The sequence below is a fragment of the Astatotilapia calliptera genome, chromosome 9, assembly GCF_964374335.1.
Source record: "Astatotilapia calliptera chromosome 9, fAstCal68.1, whole genome shotgun sequence".
In the NCBI taxonomy this organism is placed as follows: domain Eukaryota; kingdom Metazoa; phylum Chordata; class Actinopteri; order Cichliformes; family Cichlidae; genus Astatotilapia; species Astatotilapia calliptera.
Window position 1 is genome coordinate 14,600,336 of NC_137430.1, and position 19,878 is coordinate 14,620,213.

The window sequence follows — 19,878 nt, forward strand, 5'->3', positions numbered from 1 at the left end:
AGCTGCAGGAACAACTGCTCCATCCTGCCAGCCCCATGGCATTCCATATTTATCCAGTAATATGTAGAAAGACACATGTTGATACAAACTACTGCAGAGTGCAATCCTCATTTTACCAATTATACGTTCTTTCACTCTTTGTGTGTCACCTGCTTGCTTTCCTGCCTGTTTTCTTCCATAAACTGTGCATCAGGTATTTTTTTTCTAAGATCCCCCCCAGCAAATTATACTGTAAATTTCACAACCCCTTTTCAAACCTTGCATTGTCCTCAATAGATACACGCCCTTATCACAAAGCAGGAAAATAACCAGAGACCCAGACAGCCACTGGAAACAAAAGGGAGATTGCATGCTGGTGCATGCTGCTACATTTATTTGTGGTAGATATGCTGAGAAAGCAAGTGGGCTTTTTTTGTTTGTTTTGTTTTGTTTCTCTGCACAATTTTGCAGCTGCAAATACAAACAGCACAACTCAATACAAACACAGCTCCAGAGTGTGTTCAGCTATTGTGAGCTACTGGTTATCAAATGATCAGAACATTCAATTCAATTCAATTCAATTTTATTTATATAGCGCCAAATCACAACATAAGTCGCCTCAAGGCGCTTCATAATGTGTAGCATGTGTTAACTGCATGCATTTTAGTCTATTTTTGCTGTTCAGTAAAATATAACAGACAAAGTAAATATTCTAAGGACTAGCAGAATACATTAATGTCAAGTAATGCATTTTCATTTAAATGTAAATATATATTTATATACATTTTGTATCTCTCTTTTCAGATATGCATCTATATATTACTCAGTTACTAAGATTGTTTGAGCCAAACTACTGTATAGACAGTACTGAGAATCCTCCGAAGTGACTCAGTAACTGCATGATTGCATAATATGGCTTTCTACATCTGAAGCCGTGTCAGTCTAGTAATAATGGATCTGAATCACCTTTACAGCTCAAACTTACACACAAGGCTATATAAGGCTCAGCAAGGTCTGACATATGCTCCCTTTACAGTCTCGGGAGAATAAGGGGAATATATATGGATATACCAGCCTGTTTTGTGGAGTAAAAAGGCTTTTCATATTCTGTCTTTGACTCACATACCTTCTTTATCTGTTGGGAATTCACTGCATAATGCCATCCAAGCTGTAGGTCCACTGTTCTCATTAAAAAATTGCCTTGTAAATAGATGTTAAACATTAACTAGTTTATAATAATAGATTTAGTTGTGTTAATTGTTTGTGAACATCGGGATTTTAATATAACGGATTGTAGATAATAAAATATGACTATACAGTTGACTACATAACTTTTTCTACCTTTAATAGATGGTGCGACAAGGCTTTACAAGAAATGATTTCAGTCAGCTGAGCTCAGAGGACTTCGTTGTCGGCTTCTGTGCGTCTTTTTTGTCATCCCTCTGTGTTCTGTGGGGATTTCATTACTAGCGCTCCCTAAGTTCATTCAAAAACCCTCAAAGTCTCGACTGATCTCATTGTGCATAAAAGTTTTTTTTTCATGAACACTACTCTTTATTCCGTTTCATCCCATTTATTTTCTTAACTCCGTCTCTCCCTTCAACTCTTCTCAAGTTTACCCTCACAAACTAATCACCTCCCTGTCATGCTAATCTTCAGTTGCTCTGTCTCCCCTCACAACCCCTCAGGTGACATCAAGCCGTGCAGCCCAGCAGCAACAATCACAAACTGGGCCGGGGTCAGGTAAGCCTGATCACATCTCCAATTTCTTTGCATGTAATAATATGACAAGGCCTGACATACAGTTGATATGTCAAATGACATATGGAGACATTGACCAAGAACCAAGAAACCAAAAATATGATACTAAGAGAATATTTTTAGAATGTGCAGTATGAATAGCTTTATTATATTATTAGTGCATCCTTGATCTGGGGTCAGAGTTATGGGTTATTTATATGAAATCCTCACTTAGTCTTTTTTTTTTTAATTGTTAAAATTGATCACTCACTGATAATGATACCCAGTGTGCTCATATCCAGGCAAATGTCTGTGAATGTGTCCAATCTAAAATTCTAAGCATTATACAGTATATATGCAAACAGCTTTTTTAAGTAAAGTGTCACTGATGCACTTAAAATAAAATCTAAATTTTGACCTTTGTGCCAGTGTTTTGCTATTATAAATCTTTTTTTTGGCATATTACCAAGTTATCAGCCACAGAAAATCTCCAGCTTTTTAAAACCCACTTTAAATCTATTTCACATCATTATTATCAGGCTGATCACATTTCTCTGTCATTCTGTAACATTTACATGTTCATTAAGGTGTTTTCCCTCCACTTTTTTCCAAGGTATCTACTACTCCAGTGCCACCTTACCTGCCCAGGGTTCCCCTCTGTCAGGAGGGGGAGGCTCAGGGTCCGGTTCCCCCAGTAAACTTCAACGTCTGGGATCAGCCTCTGATGCACAAGGATACGCTACCACTCAGCGGCTGCCTTCCTCTTCTTCCTCCTCTCCCAAACAGTCTCCTGCTAATCGATTGGCCAAATCATACAGGTAGAGAGCATATACTGCTGCTAATACTGACATACAGTCCGTATTAGAATAATGAAAAGGCTTGAAAAATAGCTTGAGAATAAGCTAAACACATGATGATGGTTTGCAATAGAATAAAAAAACAGAAAAGAATATAAAAGTTAAACTTAAGTCTTGCAAGTTGATTGTCAGCTTCTTTATGCCAGCATATAAAAACATATCCTGTACATGACACATGACAAATGATTGTTCTTAAACATGAAGAGCAATCAGTTGTTTGAATATTTGAATATGTATATATATATATATATATATATATATATATATATATATGCGCGCGCAAACAAATCATGCTACTTTGTTCATTTGTCTTTCAGCACCACAGTTGCTGTGACAACAGCAGGAGGGGGCGGTTCCCCCCTGAGGGTGGCATCTCCACCTAATTCCACAGCAGGAGGGGGAGGGGCCAGCTCCACATCTTCCCCTCTTCACCAGGTAGATCGTTCAACAGTTATACAATGTGGACACACACAGAAAGGAAATGTATTTTGTGATAATAGACTATAAAATGAGAAGATTTTTATGTGAAGCATACATTTAAAGTCCATTAAAATTACCACGGGTTATACAATATTATAATGAATGCAAATGCAACTGCACTTAGTGGAATATAAATTCACTTCTGCAAAGTGAAAGGACTTTAGACAAGTGCTATATAACTGAATGGTGTCTCACACTAATGCATAGAAATACTTATTATTTTGATTGTGGGAATGTGTCATATCCAGTTTGTATGTACATAAGGTTAAAGCTGTGTTAGCTTTCTCCTCACCTCTTTCACAGTGGCTGTAATCACAGATTGCTTGGAGGAATTTAGTTATTGTATCCATTTTGTACATATTATATTATTGTTATACATTTACATTACAGTTTAACTGATTCTACAGTAGTGATTATGTTTTTCTAAACGATTGAACAGATGTGTAATTGTTAGTTGTGTTATTTGTTGTAAGTGTAATTTTATGACACTGTGTAGTTATACAGTGCATTAAAACCATATGGCTGGTGTTACTATTATATTATTTACATTCTACCAGATGTTTGGTCACACAAATAATAACACAGGGCAGCTGCAGGGCAATTATTTTTAGTTATATATTTAGATTGTTTAGTAAATTACATCCTTGACTCTAAAATGATTGGACATTTGCATTTATACACCCTTTTCCAAATGTTTTGCATTTGAACAAAGCCAATTTGGCAATGTAAACTTAAAAACATGTCAGTACAAAAACTTTTTATCCACACCAATCAAACTGAAACACGAGCCATGCCCGCTGTTACATATTTGGCTGCCACACTCAGTATTCTTAACTATTCAATCCAGCAACTCTCGTCTCTGCAGATGAGTTCAGGCATAGGGAGCTATGCAACTCTGTCTCCCAAACGACTGGCAGCTCATCACGCTTCTGACCAGTACAAGATCTCCCACGAACTCTACGCTACTGCTACACTGCAGAGACCTGGAAGTCTGGCAGGTGGGGGTTGACACATTCATGCACTGTCGTGTAGAGTTTCATGTGCTTGCACAAAACATAAACCCTCCAAAATATGTAATCCGTATTAAACTAAGTATACTATGAATACTAAGGGGATGTAAGTAAATCGCTCACAGTGTATCTTCGATTGTCTGTTTGTGCTGCAGATGTAGTATCTCGTATCAGTGGAGCATTTGTAGTCTAATTGTTACATTTCATTGCATCACACTGCTGTTCTTAGAAATGTCAATTGCTATGTTTAAATCTGTTGAATTAGCCGGTCTATGAAAAAGCACATCGCTGTGCTGTGGTTGATATCTCAGGCTATACTTCAAAGGAGGGATCGGTGTCTCTGAGGCTGCCCGTTAGAAAGTTTAAACTTTAGAATTAATATACTAAGCTATCAGCAGTTATATTTGAGAATTATGAGCTATTTCACTCACAGCTGTGTACCTGCTTTAAGAATGACTTAAAATTATTAAAATTCCTAATTATGTCTTCCAATACGCATGTCCAATAGCTGGGTGTAGGGAAGGACACTGATCTTAGTGCAGCCAGTTCTTAAAAGTACCAAATGGATTTAGATTAAGATACAATCTGTTTGGCGTTTCCCAGGGTTACATGTACTAAAACCGGTGTCAAAATATCTATAGACCCAACTGTAGGTCTATAAATATTGACATTGCTTTCAATACACAAGGAAATGATTGATCTTCTTCTTGATCTGCTGTGTTTTTTTCTTCTTACTGACTTCAGAAAGGACATTTTGTAGTTTAATTGTAACTGTGAGTGAAGTAAGGAAAAGGTCGTTCTTGGTGACTCTGCTAGAGCATCCTTTGCCATGGACATTTTTTCCTGTGTGTATTTTGATTTTTTTTCATCAAAAAAATGAAACAAAAAATAAAATAGATGAATATTGATTGAACCATGCTACACGGAGTAAGTTTATTTGATTAGTTCTTTAAACTTAGAGCTACGGTGATAGGAACATGACCTTCATGGTTTACCCTGAGGGTGCAACTGTGATCTTGACGCATTGCCTCAGGTTCCATGTCTCCTGAAGGCTTTAAATGGAGTAGAAAAGAAAGACGTGAGCAGGAGTGGACTGGGGAAATAAAATTAACGCAGTTTGCTATCATGTGCATAGACTACCAGATTGTCGTTGATTGCATGAGGGCAATTTAATGGCAATTCATGCTGGCAATGCACTATGTTTTATTTCACCTGTAAGGTCTGATAGTTACCACATTTTCAAAATCCTACCAAGCATGAATTGTGTGTAGATAGTGTTACTCAGAAAATGGCTTATCGGAGTGGATGATGTGCTCCTAGGAAAAGCACAGTAGAGTTCATCTGAGTAGCATGTTTGGAGAGGTACTTAGCAGCTTCACAGCTCCTACTCTATGCCAGAGTTAAGCTGCGTACAACAGAAATTGCCTAAAAAAGACGTTTACTGTCTGTGCTTTTTGTATGAAGGGCTGGTGTGATATAGTTCACTGGGTCTAAATATTGCCATGGTAGCAATGCAGGATAATATATGCAGCATACAATATATAATGTGTGGTTTGATGCGGAGCTTTATTGGCACTGAAAATAGTTGCTGGTTAACATTGGAAACTCAAAGCTGTGGAAATTCAATATATAGTTTTGTTCTGTTTTTTTAATTTATGCTTCTCAGAAAAAATGTTGTAACAGTCATCTTTAATATTAAATCTGCCGTTGAGAACTATACTACCATTCTTGGTGGAATTACAATATACAGGTGAATGAGCAGCTCCTTGCTATATTTTTGTAGTTAAAAATGTAGTTTGCTCTATTTTTTACTAAACAGGCAGGACTGTAATTCACCAAGGAGCCAGAGTTGGGTTTGGCATGTTGTTATTCATTTTAAATATTTTACTGAATAAAACATCATATGAGTGGATCTCTCTCACTCTCTACATCAGCCTGTCATTTTTGTCTTAAAGTTCCACTTCCTCTTTAAAGAAAGAGGTCAGTACTTCCATGAGTGGGCCCCCGTGAGCCAAAGAGTAAATGTATAATGAAATAAAACCAACTCACCAAGACTTCAAAGATGAAAGGCACTAGAGGAAGTGAAAGAGCTCAGATGAGTCATGCTGTTAATGGGTGTGTCCACGACTCTAATTAGTATTCTTTTATGCATATTCTCATATTGTCTTTCAGTCCTGTAAAATTCACTGTATTTTCACCTGGGGTCCACGGCAGTTCTAATGTCTGTTCTTCCAGTATCTATTATTCTTTTTTCTTCCCTTATGCTGACACCCTTGTCCTCTTGCTGTTTGAGTTCACCATCTGGCTACAGCTGGCCAGTAGAGTATGAAGGGATGCAGCCAACCTTTCATAGGCTTGGGAGGTTAACAGGCCAGTCAGATAACCACACAGCTGAAAGAAGGACAGAGTTGAGGTGCAACAGCGGTTTATCATCTGCCATAATAGTAAAGAAATAGGATAATAGGTTGTCAAAGGAGCTTGCAAAGAAAAGCGTCTGGACTTCTTTAAGTTACTTGAAGATGTTTCACCTCTCATCCGAGAAGCTTCTTCAGTTCTAAGGTCAAATGGTGGAGAGTCCCAGATTTAAACCTAGTGGGAGTTTCCCCCCACAGAGGGACAAAAGGACCCCCTGATGATCCTCTAATCACCTGAGAGGTTTCACCTGTGAAACTGGGTGTGGGTCCCAATCAGCCAGAGTTTCGGGTGAGCTCATTGTGAAACCTGGCCCCACCTTATCATGCAAATTCCTGAGGTCAGATGGCCCAGGATGTGAGTGGGCATTAAGGCGTCTGGGGAGGGAACTCAAAACTGGATTATAGATGGCAGACAGTTGGTGTTGTAAACCACCGCCTCTGTTCAAAGATCACACAGTGGTCATAGATGGCTTCTTTCACTCCTCTTTCAAACCATCTGTCCTCCCTGTCCAAAATGTGAACATTGGCATCCTCGAAAGAGTGTCCTTTATCCTTAAGATGCAGATGAACTGCTGAGTCTTGTCCTGTAGAGGTGGCTCTTCTATGTTGTGCCATGCGCTTGTGAAGTGGCTGTTTGGTCTCTCCGATGTAGAGGTCTGGGCATTCCTCGCTGCACTGTACAGCATGCTTACGACACCAACTGTCTGCCATCTATAATCCAGTTTTGAGTTCCCTCCCCAGACGCCTTAATGCCCACTCACATCCTGGGCCATCTGACCTCAGGAATTCGCATGATAAGGTGGGGCCAGGTTTCACAATGAACTCACCCGAAACTCTGGCTGATTCATTCTTCGGTGTGCATATATTTAATCCTACTTAGATGGCAAAATCTATTAATATGCATTGATTTCTGATATAACCTGACAGATTGAGGTATTTGACTGTGTTACATTGATGATGGATTCACATGGAGGTTTGAATCTTCATGCACTGGCCCATCATCCCGTGTAACTTTCTTGGCATGCGACTTCAAGTGCACTGAAAACTATTGTAATATGATATGACATTAGCTCCACTGGACCATCTCAGTCACTCATAGCTTTCTAACTCAGTGTATGTATGACTATTTATGTCTTTTTATTTCTATCTCGCACCATGTCACCTAAACCCTCCCATATAAACCCATATTCCCCCACTTTGCTACTTTTCTACCCTTGCCTAATTTTAATTTTGGGTCTCCTCGTCTTCATTGGGAGGCCCCTTGCCTTACATTTGTCCTGCTGTGTAATGAACAAATGCCTGCTGTCAATGTTTCCTTGTCATGTTTTTTTCTGTGGGACTCCTGCCAAACACAGAGCAAAGGAGAGAGGGGGAAGGGGGGGTTGCATCTCATTATTTTATAGCTGCCGAACAGCAATGTGTTCCATGGAGATTAAAAAAATTAAATGCAGAGGCATCACTCCCTGTTTTCTGTCTCTCTCAATCTGTATATTTCTTCTTATCTCATTTGTTGCTGCATATGTCTCTGTTTTTTTCTCTGCTTTTGATTTGCTTGAACTATAACTCTCTCACTTCCTTACCAGTCGTACAAACACAGACAGACGAACACACACACACTACCAAACCCTTAGTTGCTCAGAACGACTTTGTTTACAGCGTCCTAATTATCCCACAACACTAGTCTACATCAGCGTAGGTGAAGAATGGCAATGGACAGTTCTAAAATTCAAATAGACTTGTTGCCGCATATGCTTCTTTATTTTCCTTTCGTTTAAATACCATATACACATTTATGTCTTTATTTTACCTCTCTTTTCACATGTCAAATACTTCTTACTCAACCCTCTCCATCCTTTTTGTTTCTAACCTGCTCATCTTCTTTCCTCATTTTCTACCTTTCACTTTGTCATTCCTTTTTCACTGTGTTGTACTCACATCTTTTTACTTCCTCTTTCTTCACTCTAGGTTCTCGTGGCTCCTACAGTAGTCAGCATAGTCAAGAGCCCCTTCGGCCTCTGGGGTCCCCAGAGCACCACATAGATCCGATCTATGAAGAACGTGTCTATCACAACAAGGGCCCCATGAGAAGCCTTAGCCAGAGCCAGGGCCCAGACTCAGGGCCCTACCGCAACAACACAGGTAAGGCAGTCATTGCATCAAATTGTATCATCAATGCAGTTTCATGTTTTGTTTTGTTTCTACTTCGTGTGGCTTAGACATTTTAGAGTTTAAGCCCTGAACTCTGAAACTGTGTTTAAGGTAAATAAACTCAGTCATCTCTGACAAGTGACTAAGAGTATGTTATGGAAAACAAGGGCAACCACTTTCTCTATAAAGTGTATGATACAACAGTAGTACACAAATTAGACTCACAGAGGCAAAAAGCATTTAGTGAAGGAGTAAAGGTAGGTAAAAAAATCCAAGTTTTGACCTTGATGGTGACTGTAACCAGCTGGTAAGAGGTGTAATTTAAAACTGTGTTAGATTTAATCCATTTGTATTTTCAGTATTCACATGTTCAGCAGAAAGGAAGTGCGCTATAGTCACATAGCCTTGGAATAGCTGCTGAGTAGGAGAAAGAGAAAAAGTTACAGCCACACAGAGGTCTTGTGTTGAAGATCAACTGGTATAGGGTAAATCAAGGTGCTGGCTTTTGGAAAAGCACAACGTTGCATTTCAGTGGCAAGCTTTTTATATGAAATGTTTTGGAGGGAGATTCAGAAAAGCAGCTAGCCAATCCAAAGAGGGTCTCGTTCTTATTGGTTAGGTATTGGGCTTGTTTGTGTGGCTCTCTGGCCTTAATTTTGTTTTCAGTAGGTAAGAAACAGGCTGAAGTTGAGGTGAGTTGAAGTACTGATTTAACTTCTGTGAGATATATCTATAGGACAAAAGCAAAAAAAATAGTTCTTTATGGGCTAAACCTGTTGTCATATTATAATCATAACTTGTCCCTGACTGAGAGTGGGCATTTCAACCTTCTCCCACTGAGACCTGCGGTCTCAAACTTGGAGATGCTAATTCTCAATTCTGCTGTTTAACACTAAACTAAGAACCACTCCAGTGCGACCTGGAAGCCATCACCTGATAATGTGAACAGAATTATATCATCCACTAAAAGCAAAGACAAGATCCTGAGACTACCAAAGTGTAGTCAAACAGATACCTCAATCTGAGTTATCCGTCTCGTTCCCAGACTCAGACGAGATCCTCTAAGTATTCCATCCACCACCTGATTATATACCCACTTGAAGTCAGCAGCACCCCACTCCCACTGTACCTAATGTGAGCAGAGCACTGCTTCCTCCTCTTGAGGCATCTGACGGTTTGCGAGAATTGTTATGAGGTAGACCAAAAATCTTGTTACATGGCCTCACCAAACTCCTCCCACACCTGAATTTTTGCTGGAGCCAGAGCCACACCGCGCTTGTTACCTGCCCTCAGTCCCACAGGCTAACCAAGCTCAATAGGACCCATTCTTCAGCTTGACTGCTTTCTTCACCACCATCCAACATCTGGTTCAGACACTGTAAAACCATGAAACAGATCAACTACCCTGTGGCCACAGGTCCGTGCAATCACCTCAATGAAGGTGCAGAACATGATCCACGTGGTAGACTCAGTCTCCCGAGTCTCCCTCGGAATGCTGTCAAACTTCTGCCGGAGGTAGGAATTTAAGATCTGTTAGATGTTCCCACCACACCATCATAATACATTTGGCTGTGCCAGCCCTGCCCACTAACTTCCCCTTCCACCTGATCCAACTCAGCCAGTTGGTGATCAGTTTAGAGCTCAGCTCCTGCTGATATTCTCTGACTGTTAGAAATGCTCCATTTAAAATTACCTTCCATGCTATTTCCTTCATGATCACTCTCACTTTTCTTATGCTTTAGTAATGTAACCAAAAGTTGTGGAAATTTTCACTAAAAACACTATTCTGATAGTTCTGACCTACTTAAACCCTTGAGTATACGACTAGAAATTATACATAAATTATGGCTTTTCCCTCTTTCATTGTTTTTAACTAGCATTAGGCTCCGGTGATAGATAAGCCAATATGATTGTCTTTTATGTGTTATTGTTCCAGTTGATTTAGGTTCAAATCAATTGAATGTATTAAGGCCCTTTCACAAAGAGAGTTACATTCACTGCTCTGCCTGCTAGGCTAAGTGAAGGTCCCAAATATGTGTTGTGCAATCTGTGTATGTCTTTTTTCTTTCTGCGCCCAGTGATGTGTATGTGTATAATATGTACCCACTTCATGTCATTCCTCATTTCTATTGGTCATGCAAAGACTGCACTCCAACACTGCACTGTGCTTTGCTTGACGCCATGGTAAATTGTTCACGGATGGCAGAAGCAGTCATTGTATGAGAGAGTCATTTAATGTGAAGTAACTGGCCTAATTTGAAAATCTAAGGACTTGAAAGTAGAAATATATATTGTAGAGATAGATGTAGCCACAGTAAAAGTAAAAAGCTCTCAGAAAAATACATACTACACATATAGATACCTAAAAATTCTCCTTAAATACCAGTACATCTCAGAATACATGTCCATATTTGAGCAAGGCCAAGATGGTTCACAACAAAGAACAGTCCTTGATTTTGTAGATGGCATTTTTAAGCCCATTGGTGTGTTTCTGCTCAGGAAGATCAACCCATATATGTCTTAAATATAAAGTGTAACTTCAACAGCTTTTCCATAGTTTAAAATATAAGAATTGGTCCTTGAATAGTTTATGATATCCACTATTTTTCTGCCACACACTAGGCAAATAATGCATCATGTCTAACATAAAAATGCAAAAATGTGCTGCAATTAACTTTTGTAATGAGACAATATGTGTGTACTCTAGTATCTAAAGTTGTTTTTAATCAGTCACCAAGCAAAAATAATACTTGTTAACCAATGTCAGGAACAACTGAGATACCTTTGCACTGAATATATCAACCCTCGTCAGTGCCAGTTTTCTTTTCTACAAAGTGAATGGTATGTTGTCTAGTTGGTCCAGTGAATTTCTATCAAGTCTAGAGCCAAATGAAGATAATGCTTTATTAAAAATAAAGAGTAAGTGGCATAGAAAAAGGCATTGCCAAGCTTATTGTGTTTGTGAAGCACAATAGGCTGTGTGGATGTTTTTTTCCCTTTTTTTTATTCGCAATGAACTGCAGTTGGATACATTTACTATCGAACTCACACAGTCATTCTCACTCGCTCTCCATTGTTGCCAGCAGTGTATTTTTAATAGGACCTCATTGAGCTTATCTCGTTGTGGGTTTAGGTATACCATGTTAATCCCATTACGGTATCATATCCACAAAAAAACACCCAAGTCTCTCAAGCCGCTTTCACAGCTCCGTCGACGTCTTTAACGAGTCGATCCTTAATAGCTATCATTAGCATTCAGGTCAGAATTATGACAGTAAATGTGCCACCCTAGACCAGAGTTTGAGTTCATCAGTTTCACTCACTTAAAAGGAAAGAACATCTTCCATAAGCACCAAGCATAGCTTTTGAAGCACATTTCAGAGTTGGGTCATTGGGTTTGCTCATATTCTTGTGGGATATTGCTTTGATTACAATCAGTGAAATTCAGAACGCTTCATACAGTGATATTGTCTTTGCAAGCAGAAATCATTTAAATAAGTATGCTTCAGAAGTGCACAGAGATAATCCAGTGTTATCTATAATTTACTGTGCCTTGTATTTGTAGTTTCAATAGATGGGTATGAGAAACTCACAAAGGAAATTTGCACTGCAGCTACGAAAATCAATAGACTGTGGATTAGACCGTGTGCATTTAATTGTAACACTGGAAGTTTACAATGCACTTCTCCAATGATACAGTGTTTTAATAGATTGTCTGATGTTGTTGGAGCTAAATCCTTCATCAGAGCATATATTTTATCTCATGCACAAATATTTCCCTGCTGCGCTTGGCCCTTGTAACTACACTGCAAGAACAACACACCGAAGATTAACAGCACCTTGAAGTCTCAGGGCTATTGAATTAAAGCTTGGCCTTTACACAGCGTATTTTGAAATTTGTGTGAATAGCATGTGCAGTGAAAAGGAGGTTGTCTAATAAGGTTCATAATGCATAGAGTGATGGCACATAATGAACTGATAAGGGCTGTGCTGACATAGTAAGCGGTAAGTCATTAATTATGTCATAGTGCCTTTTCTTGGCGATGGCAAGCTCACATTATTGGTTCATTAAGCTGGCATGGATCAATGTAATTAATGCTATAAGTCATCCCTTTGCTGAAAAGAAAAGAGAGACAGTTTTGTGTGGGTATTTGACTTCAAAATTTCCAAAGTTGTAGTCAGAGGTCTGCAGTGTGTGGTGCACAGTGTCAGTCTAATTTAGGGCCAATTTAAACAAGGCAGTCAAATGAAGCCCACAATATTCGCTGAGAGCAGGGGGCATAGCATTATTTAACTGGGCACTTAACTATGAAGAGGAGCAATGTGGTACAACAAAAGCCATCTAAGTGACTCTAATTTTGCGTGCGCTGTTTTTATAGCTACTGTTTTTCTGGGCCGGTTTTATCTCAAAGAGACACACGAAAGGTAATGCGAGTTAGGAATAAACAGGACATGAAGAAGAAGCGAGTAAAGTGGATATACGGTGGCCTCTGATCTATAGTTCAAATGATTTTAGAAGGTAAAATGTTAGAGTTGTGACTAAGTTAGTTACATTGTGGCAAACTTTTGCCAGAATGATGTTGATTTTCACAATACTCTGCTAGTCTGATGGCTTATTTTATGTCCAACACTGCAGTAAACCAACAGACCTGTAGTCTCAGGAAGCCATTGTCTCCCAGCACAGCGGACAGCTATTTGTCAGCACACTTTGACAGTTCACTCAAGTTGAGTTTAAAATGTTGGTAATTGGTAAACCTGTCTGCTTGGCTTCCACAGCTCTCAAGTCTTCTAGCTCAGTTCATTTCAGCACTACATTAATTGTTGCTGTGAGTGTTGCATTAACAGCACTGTCACTGTGGCTAATACAACTGAAGGAAAAATAAAAAAGCTTTTACTAAACCTCGACTACATGTGTCACCCCCCGATCAAACATCTCTCACATCTACAGTCTCAGCCTCTTCATTACTTTTACATCTACACAGCACAACTCTATGTATAGCAACTATGAGTGTGTATTTGCGTGTTTTTGCATGCATGTGTGAAGGCAGTGATGTGTTTCATTCTTGGATTAAACCAGGCCAGTGCCCCAGAGGGCTGCAGGTTAATGCGGCCTATTTTAAACGATTATTCCTGCATGGCCACATCTTCTCCAGCGCGCACATGAATACACCTACATGCTGGTATATTTTCCCACAAGAGATTGTGCTTCTAAAATCAGCCTACGCTTCACTTGTCACTATGCTTTCCTGTCTTAATTTACAATCGCTTCCTTTTTCTGTAACATCAGTCTCATTTTCTCCATTATCTTAATGATGTTGTGATCTCTCCTACTGCTTGCAATGATTTCCTTTTTCTCTTTACAAATATGTTTACCATTCTGACTTTTTTTTTTGTTCCTCTGTCTCATCTATCATCTCTGCTAATTAAGAGAAGAATGTAAGTCTTTACCTCGTGCTGTTTTATGCCCGTATTGTCTGTTTTTTCTTTCCTTTTTTCTGACCTCTCCTTGTTTTCTACCATTTCGTCCTTCCCTTCTGCATTTGCGCTTACTTTTTTGTCTTTGTACTTTCCCTCTTTATCTCATAAAAGCTATCTTGACTTGTATTAATGACTCTAACCATTGGGAATAACAGTGTCTCTGAATGACTGTGGCTGTTTTTCTCTTTAATAGCTTAACATTAGGCCTGCATGTAGCTCAGGTGGTGACTGTGAGAATGGCTGGATTCAGTGTAGCTGTTATTTCTCAAGGTTGGTCTATTGCAGTTGATAAGAGATGGTTTATATTTTAACATCTATCCCTAACATATCTTTAGAAGAGACAGATACAAATTCAGACAATCAGTAGTCACTAAGCCACAGTAAAAACAAAGTAATATTTTCTGAACAGCTTGCGGATCCAGACAACCGAATGCTGCCAGGCTGTATGAATAAAAGTGAATACACTTCTTTTTTTGGACTTTAAATACATTTTACAGAAAATTTCAGTCAGTGTAAAAACTGTAATCTCACATTCCCCATTTCTTAAGTGTATGTAATAAAAGTTTGTCATGTGTTGACCAGATAGTGTGGACAGTGCACTGCATTTGGCAAATAATTCTTATTGATATTCTACACTATATTTTGCTGTGGTGTTATTCACATAGACATTATGCATTTTAAATATCTCTAATACACTTTATATCTATGTCCATTTTATGTCATGTATTTTCAATTCTTGGCATAATTTTAGTCTAATGGACTGTAGTGCCTTACAAGTGCTAGCTCCTCTTTTTAAGGATGACAGACAGTAATTTCATGTAGTTGTTTGTAGTCTTATCTGGAAATACTGCAGTGTTCAAAACTTTTTTCCTCATTACGTTTCAGAACTGAAATGTATTCAGTTGCTGGGACAAGGGATCAACTCTGGTCTGTTACATAAGTGCAAGTGTGTGTGTGTGTTTGTTTGCTTGTTGTGAAGTTTTTTGCAAAGCATGATTATTTTTGCTTGAATATGCAGCCCCGTGGCACTGGTTCCTTTCTCCAGTGTGAATTTGCACACATAAACATGCTCAGTAAAAGGAAAGAAAAAAATACGAGAAGGGATTTGCATCAAACCATTAAACCAATCTGCTTTCTCCTTTAAATCGGCTGTTTTTCTTCTGTAATGAGATCTGACATCCTAATGAGGGGGATAGAAGCAAGAGAGTGATGGAGAAGCGAGATGAGGAAGAGAAAGAAAAGAAACCCAAGAGAGGAGGGGGGAGACAAAGAAGTGAAGAGAGTGTACTGTTACTGAGTATATCTCGACCTGAGCACAAGGCAAGGGGAGTTTAGGGCTTCTCTTTAACAGAGAAACTGACAGATCTGTGAAAAGAAAGAAGAGAAAGGAAAGCTCAGTTTCATCTGGCACATATTCCTTAGTTCTTCAATGTGGCTTGTTATCCGGTAGTTAAGTGATGATGTGACGAATCCTACTTCCGGGCCTAAAGTAGTCTGTGTTTAATATGGCTTTTGTGTTGTTTACATGTTTAATGTTATGCATTTTCTTCTATTTAATCTCAAAAAGCTCCTAAAACAGTCAGTGATCACTGTTGACCTCCCTCGGCTTTTATTACCGCTAATCATTTATTTAAGCTCAGTTTTTAAAACCTTAGGATGTAACTACAGCCCAGCCCATGCAGCAGCATATGAATGACTAACCTCGTATTGTGGATGGATTATCTCAGTTGTTCTCCTGGCTGAAGTTTGGTCCTTTTACAGCATCCTGCCATGCGATTACATTTGTTCCTGACCACCGAGAACACTCACGTTAACTTTTATCGAGTGGAAAAAAGTTAGCTTGTTTATATTATGCTAACATAGCTGTGTCGCTAGCGGTCACGTAGCACATCATTATATACCAGCTAGCCCAACTTCAGTAACCCTACAAACGTCACTGCTGTTTAGTTTTCTGTCTTCATTTATGTTGGAAGTGATAACAGAGCTGGACGTTTTAATTTGTTTCCAAAACCCCGCAGTCAGGACATGCTATATTGTATTTAGATAGAAGCTAGCGAGCTAACTTCCTGCTAACTTCTAACTCTGTTAAATGTCATAAATTCCGTTTTCATGGATGCCTGGATGTTAAACTCAATTGTTACACCTGGTAGAGCAGAACGCTGATCATTTTATTACAGATGAAAGACTTTAGACAGTTTTTCAACTCTCAGTAATGCCATAGTGATCGTTTGATATATGGACCTGCAGCGGAGTTTAGGCCCGGACACAGCTAGTGACGTCAGACTTAACGACCGGATAGTAGTCACGGCCACTTGAATTGTGTGTTTATGTGTGTTTAATCAAACTTATTTAATGGATATTTAAGATTTAAAGACTTTTTGGCCTTTTAAAAAGGCACCAAAAATTGGTATGACGGGTAACACTTTATATAATGCCCTCATAATAGATACTTGATATTTGTAAGTCCATCTATGATGACTATTTACATGCAGTAATACAGGTAGGACTGTTGGTGTAAAAAACATAAACACACTTACTGAAAATCACCTGTTAACAACTTATTAACTTTTTACCCCTCGGCTGTCAAAAGCTGATGGGGTCTTGTCGTCACGCCACCTGGCAGGCGGGTGGGCAGCATGAACACCCAAGTTTGTGAATGTGATAATTCGAGAAGAAATTGGAAATCAATGCCATAGTTGCATTTATACTAATCTTGGGACCAGTTTGACCTCAAGGTCAGAGAGCAGAGGTTAGGTTTTCTGAAAATCACCTAGGATTTTCAAATTTATCCCATAGGTGTATCTACTAGGTAGCTGACAGGAGGCACTGTCGGCTGCCTGTATTTTAAAGAATGTGAATAGGAGTGTACACTGTATATTTACTAATAAGACCACAATCACAGTTATTAACCTTAACTAACTTTGCCACTTTTTTAATATAAGCATCACAAAGGTGGCTTCATTTTCACATGGCTTACTTATGCTAAATAGATACTCCATCCAAAGAAAGTTCTGTTTCGATTTGTGTTTTGAAGTCTGCTATGATATGCCACATTATCACTGAGTCTTTTAACAACACCGTGCTGTAAAGTGCAACAGTCATTTTCTGCTGGAGGAGTATGTTTCATACATTCTTCATTAGGCTATGGGACTGCATCAGATCTCAATGCACTGAAGAGCCGGTAATGTTTAAGAGGATCAGGTTTAAAGTTTTATAACTCTAATGTGCAGCTGTCATATATGAAATAAATAGCCTTGCTGAGAGAGCACTGAGTGGTAAAATAAATATATTAACCCATGAATTCACAGCACAGCTATTTTCTGCTGCATTGCCCTCTTGCCTTATTTGCAACAACACATTTTCCTTTCGCCATTTTATTTTTTATATTCTTTATTGAACTTCATTACCTGACAATCTAGATAATGTAATGAGGCAGGCAGAACACAGTTGGTTCATCAGATGTCCCCGTTTATGTAAGCGCACCCAGAAACAAATAACCACCTTAGTGAAAACGGTTAGGTGTGATTGAGGTTTTAGGTTTTTGTCAATTCAACTAACAATGCTTTGTTGTATATCTTTCTTGAGTGAGAACAAACACTATAAAGTTACAACAGGGAGAATTATAAGGGGTGTTTCGAGCTAAATTTTGAAATACATATTCAGGGAATGTGGAAGACTCACGTTAATTTGTTAAGGGAGGGCATAATATATTCCTTTTGTGTTACATAGCAAGCCAGAGAGACGGTTCTGACTGTCAAAGTACTTTGCCTTCTTGGAGTCTTTGGATAGGAAGCATACCTGGAAAATCTCCCAGACACAGGCCTCTGCCATGCAATCCCAACGCACTTGCAATATATGTTTGGTTATGCCAGGCTTGTCCTGCGTCTTCCCATGCCATCTGATCCAACTCACTGCCAGGTGGTGATCATTTGACAGCTCAGGTCCTCTCTTCACCTGAGTGTCCATGATGTACAGCCATAGATCTGATGATACGAGGACAAAGTAATTCATCAGCTTGCAAACTAGGCTGTCCGAAGTGCACTTATGAACATCCTTATACTCAAACATGATGGCCGTTATTAATAAAATCTAATTAGCAAAAAAGTCAAAAACCAAACAAACACTAAGAACACTTTCGATTTAAAACAAGTCATCAGAGCTGATCAAAGCTTGTAAAGCTTGTTACTAAACTCTTCCATATTCACCTTAGTCTGCTAGCATTGCAGCACTGCTGTTTTTAATGATAGCCAGGGTCTACCCTGCAAGCATGCACCTAAGAGTGAGAATCAAAGTGTCTGAACAAACTGTGCAGAACATCCAAGAGGCATGATCATCACTTTCACTTTTTTAAAAATAAGGCAAGGCAAGGCAAATTTATTTGTATAGCACAATTCAACAACAAGGTGATTCAAAGTGCTTTACAGAGACATTAGAAACAAAAACAAATAAAAAGCATGATTTAAAATTGATTAAAACAAGCAAACAAACAAACTAACTAAACACACACATTTCACACCTGTTCGCGCGATCTGAACCCTTATCGTAAGGGGAGCTACCAGTCCTTCTGTGGACGAGCTACTTTCTATTTTAAATTCCCTGAATTTAAAATACTCTCTAGACCCAGTCTAGACCCAGTTGGGGAGCTACCCAGAGCTCTAAACCCACTTAACAAACAAACAAACAAACAAACAAAACAGTATATAAAATCAAAACAGATAATAACACATTTTGCTGGTGGAAGGTCAATATCAGCTGTCACTAATTAACAGTTTTTCCACAAGTTGATGACAGGACAAAATAAAACTTGCTTATGTTTGGCTTCGTGTGGTCCCTGCAGTCCCGACTCTCCCAAATGTTTTTTATGAGGGAAAAGAAGCATCACCTCTGTACAGCCTTAACTAGAATACGTTTCTTTGTAGTTCCTGCAACTGTAACAGTGGATTGTTTACATCATTTACATCATCTGCTTAATGCTTCAACAGTATTTAGATCTCAAATAAGTATCAGAATAGATGCTGTATTGAAGATGCACAGTCCCTAGGCTTGAATCAAAAATCTGGTCACGGCATCCCCTACTAATGTGCAGTACAATAGTTATTGCCTGATAAATCCTTGTAGCATAAAATTAAAGTGCTGCGGTATTGTTAAACTTTCTGGCTTCTCCCCAGTCACTTTATTGTGTCACTCCAGGAGGATTTCTCTGTCGCCAGGTTAGATTAGGTCTGTTTGGCCAAGATCAATTTCAGCTTGGCCTGTGATCCTCTTGGATTGTTAATGGACCTACTGCCTTTTCAACACCAGTAAAGAAAGATGTGTGAATTTGCACTTACTTATAATGTGATGTTTACTCCATTGCGAAAACATTTGTTCTGGTTAAATGCCCAGACTGTCATACTGCAGCCAGCTCTCTTTTGAAAGACAATGTCTAATCTCAGTTTAATTAACCAAGAAAACAAAAACGGACTTAAAAAAGGAGGTGAGAAAAAGAAAAGTGAAAATGGATTTATTTTTTCAGGATTATCATATGAATATTATGTGCAGCAATGCCTGTCAAACTGATAAACTGATTTGTTACAGTACGTTTAACTAGAAATGACAGCGCTGTTGAACAAGCTGTTGATAAAAGCTCAGTCCATATGTGAAATCCAGGTGACTTTTATCATAGCTTAAACTTGCACAGTATTTACAGGGAGGTTTTGCTGAAGTCTCAGAAAGTTTTAATTACAAGCTCAGAGCATCTGATAACTCACAAGATCAGCACAAAATGCTTTC

The 19,878-nt window shown here is 38.8% G+C and overlaps 1 protein-coding gene across 3 annotated transcripts in view; it reads left to right on the forward strand.

Moving 5' to 3' along the window:
• The window catches only part of ctnnd2a (catenin (cadherin-associated protein), delta 2a), a 249,321-nt gene that overhangs the window by 120,532 nt on the left and 108,911 nt on the right, over window positions 1-19,878 (forward strand). For all 3 annotated transcript variants that reach the window (XM_026179361.2, XM_026179364.2, XM_026179362.2), the window contains exons 7-11: window positions 1,668-1,722; window positions 2,333-2,537; window positions 2,894-3,011; window positions 3,922-4,054; window positions 8,446-8,619. In XM_026179361.2, the coding sequence (XP_026035146.1) occupies window positions 1,668-1,722; window positions 2,333-2,537; window positions 2,894-3,011; window positions 3,922-4,054; window positions 8,446-8,619 (685 nt within the window). The remainder of the gene's footprint in view (window positions 1-1,667; window positions 1,723-2,332; window positions 2,538-2,893; window positions 3,012-3,921; window positions 4,055-8,445; window positions 8,620-19,878) is intronic.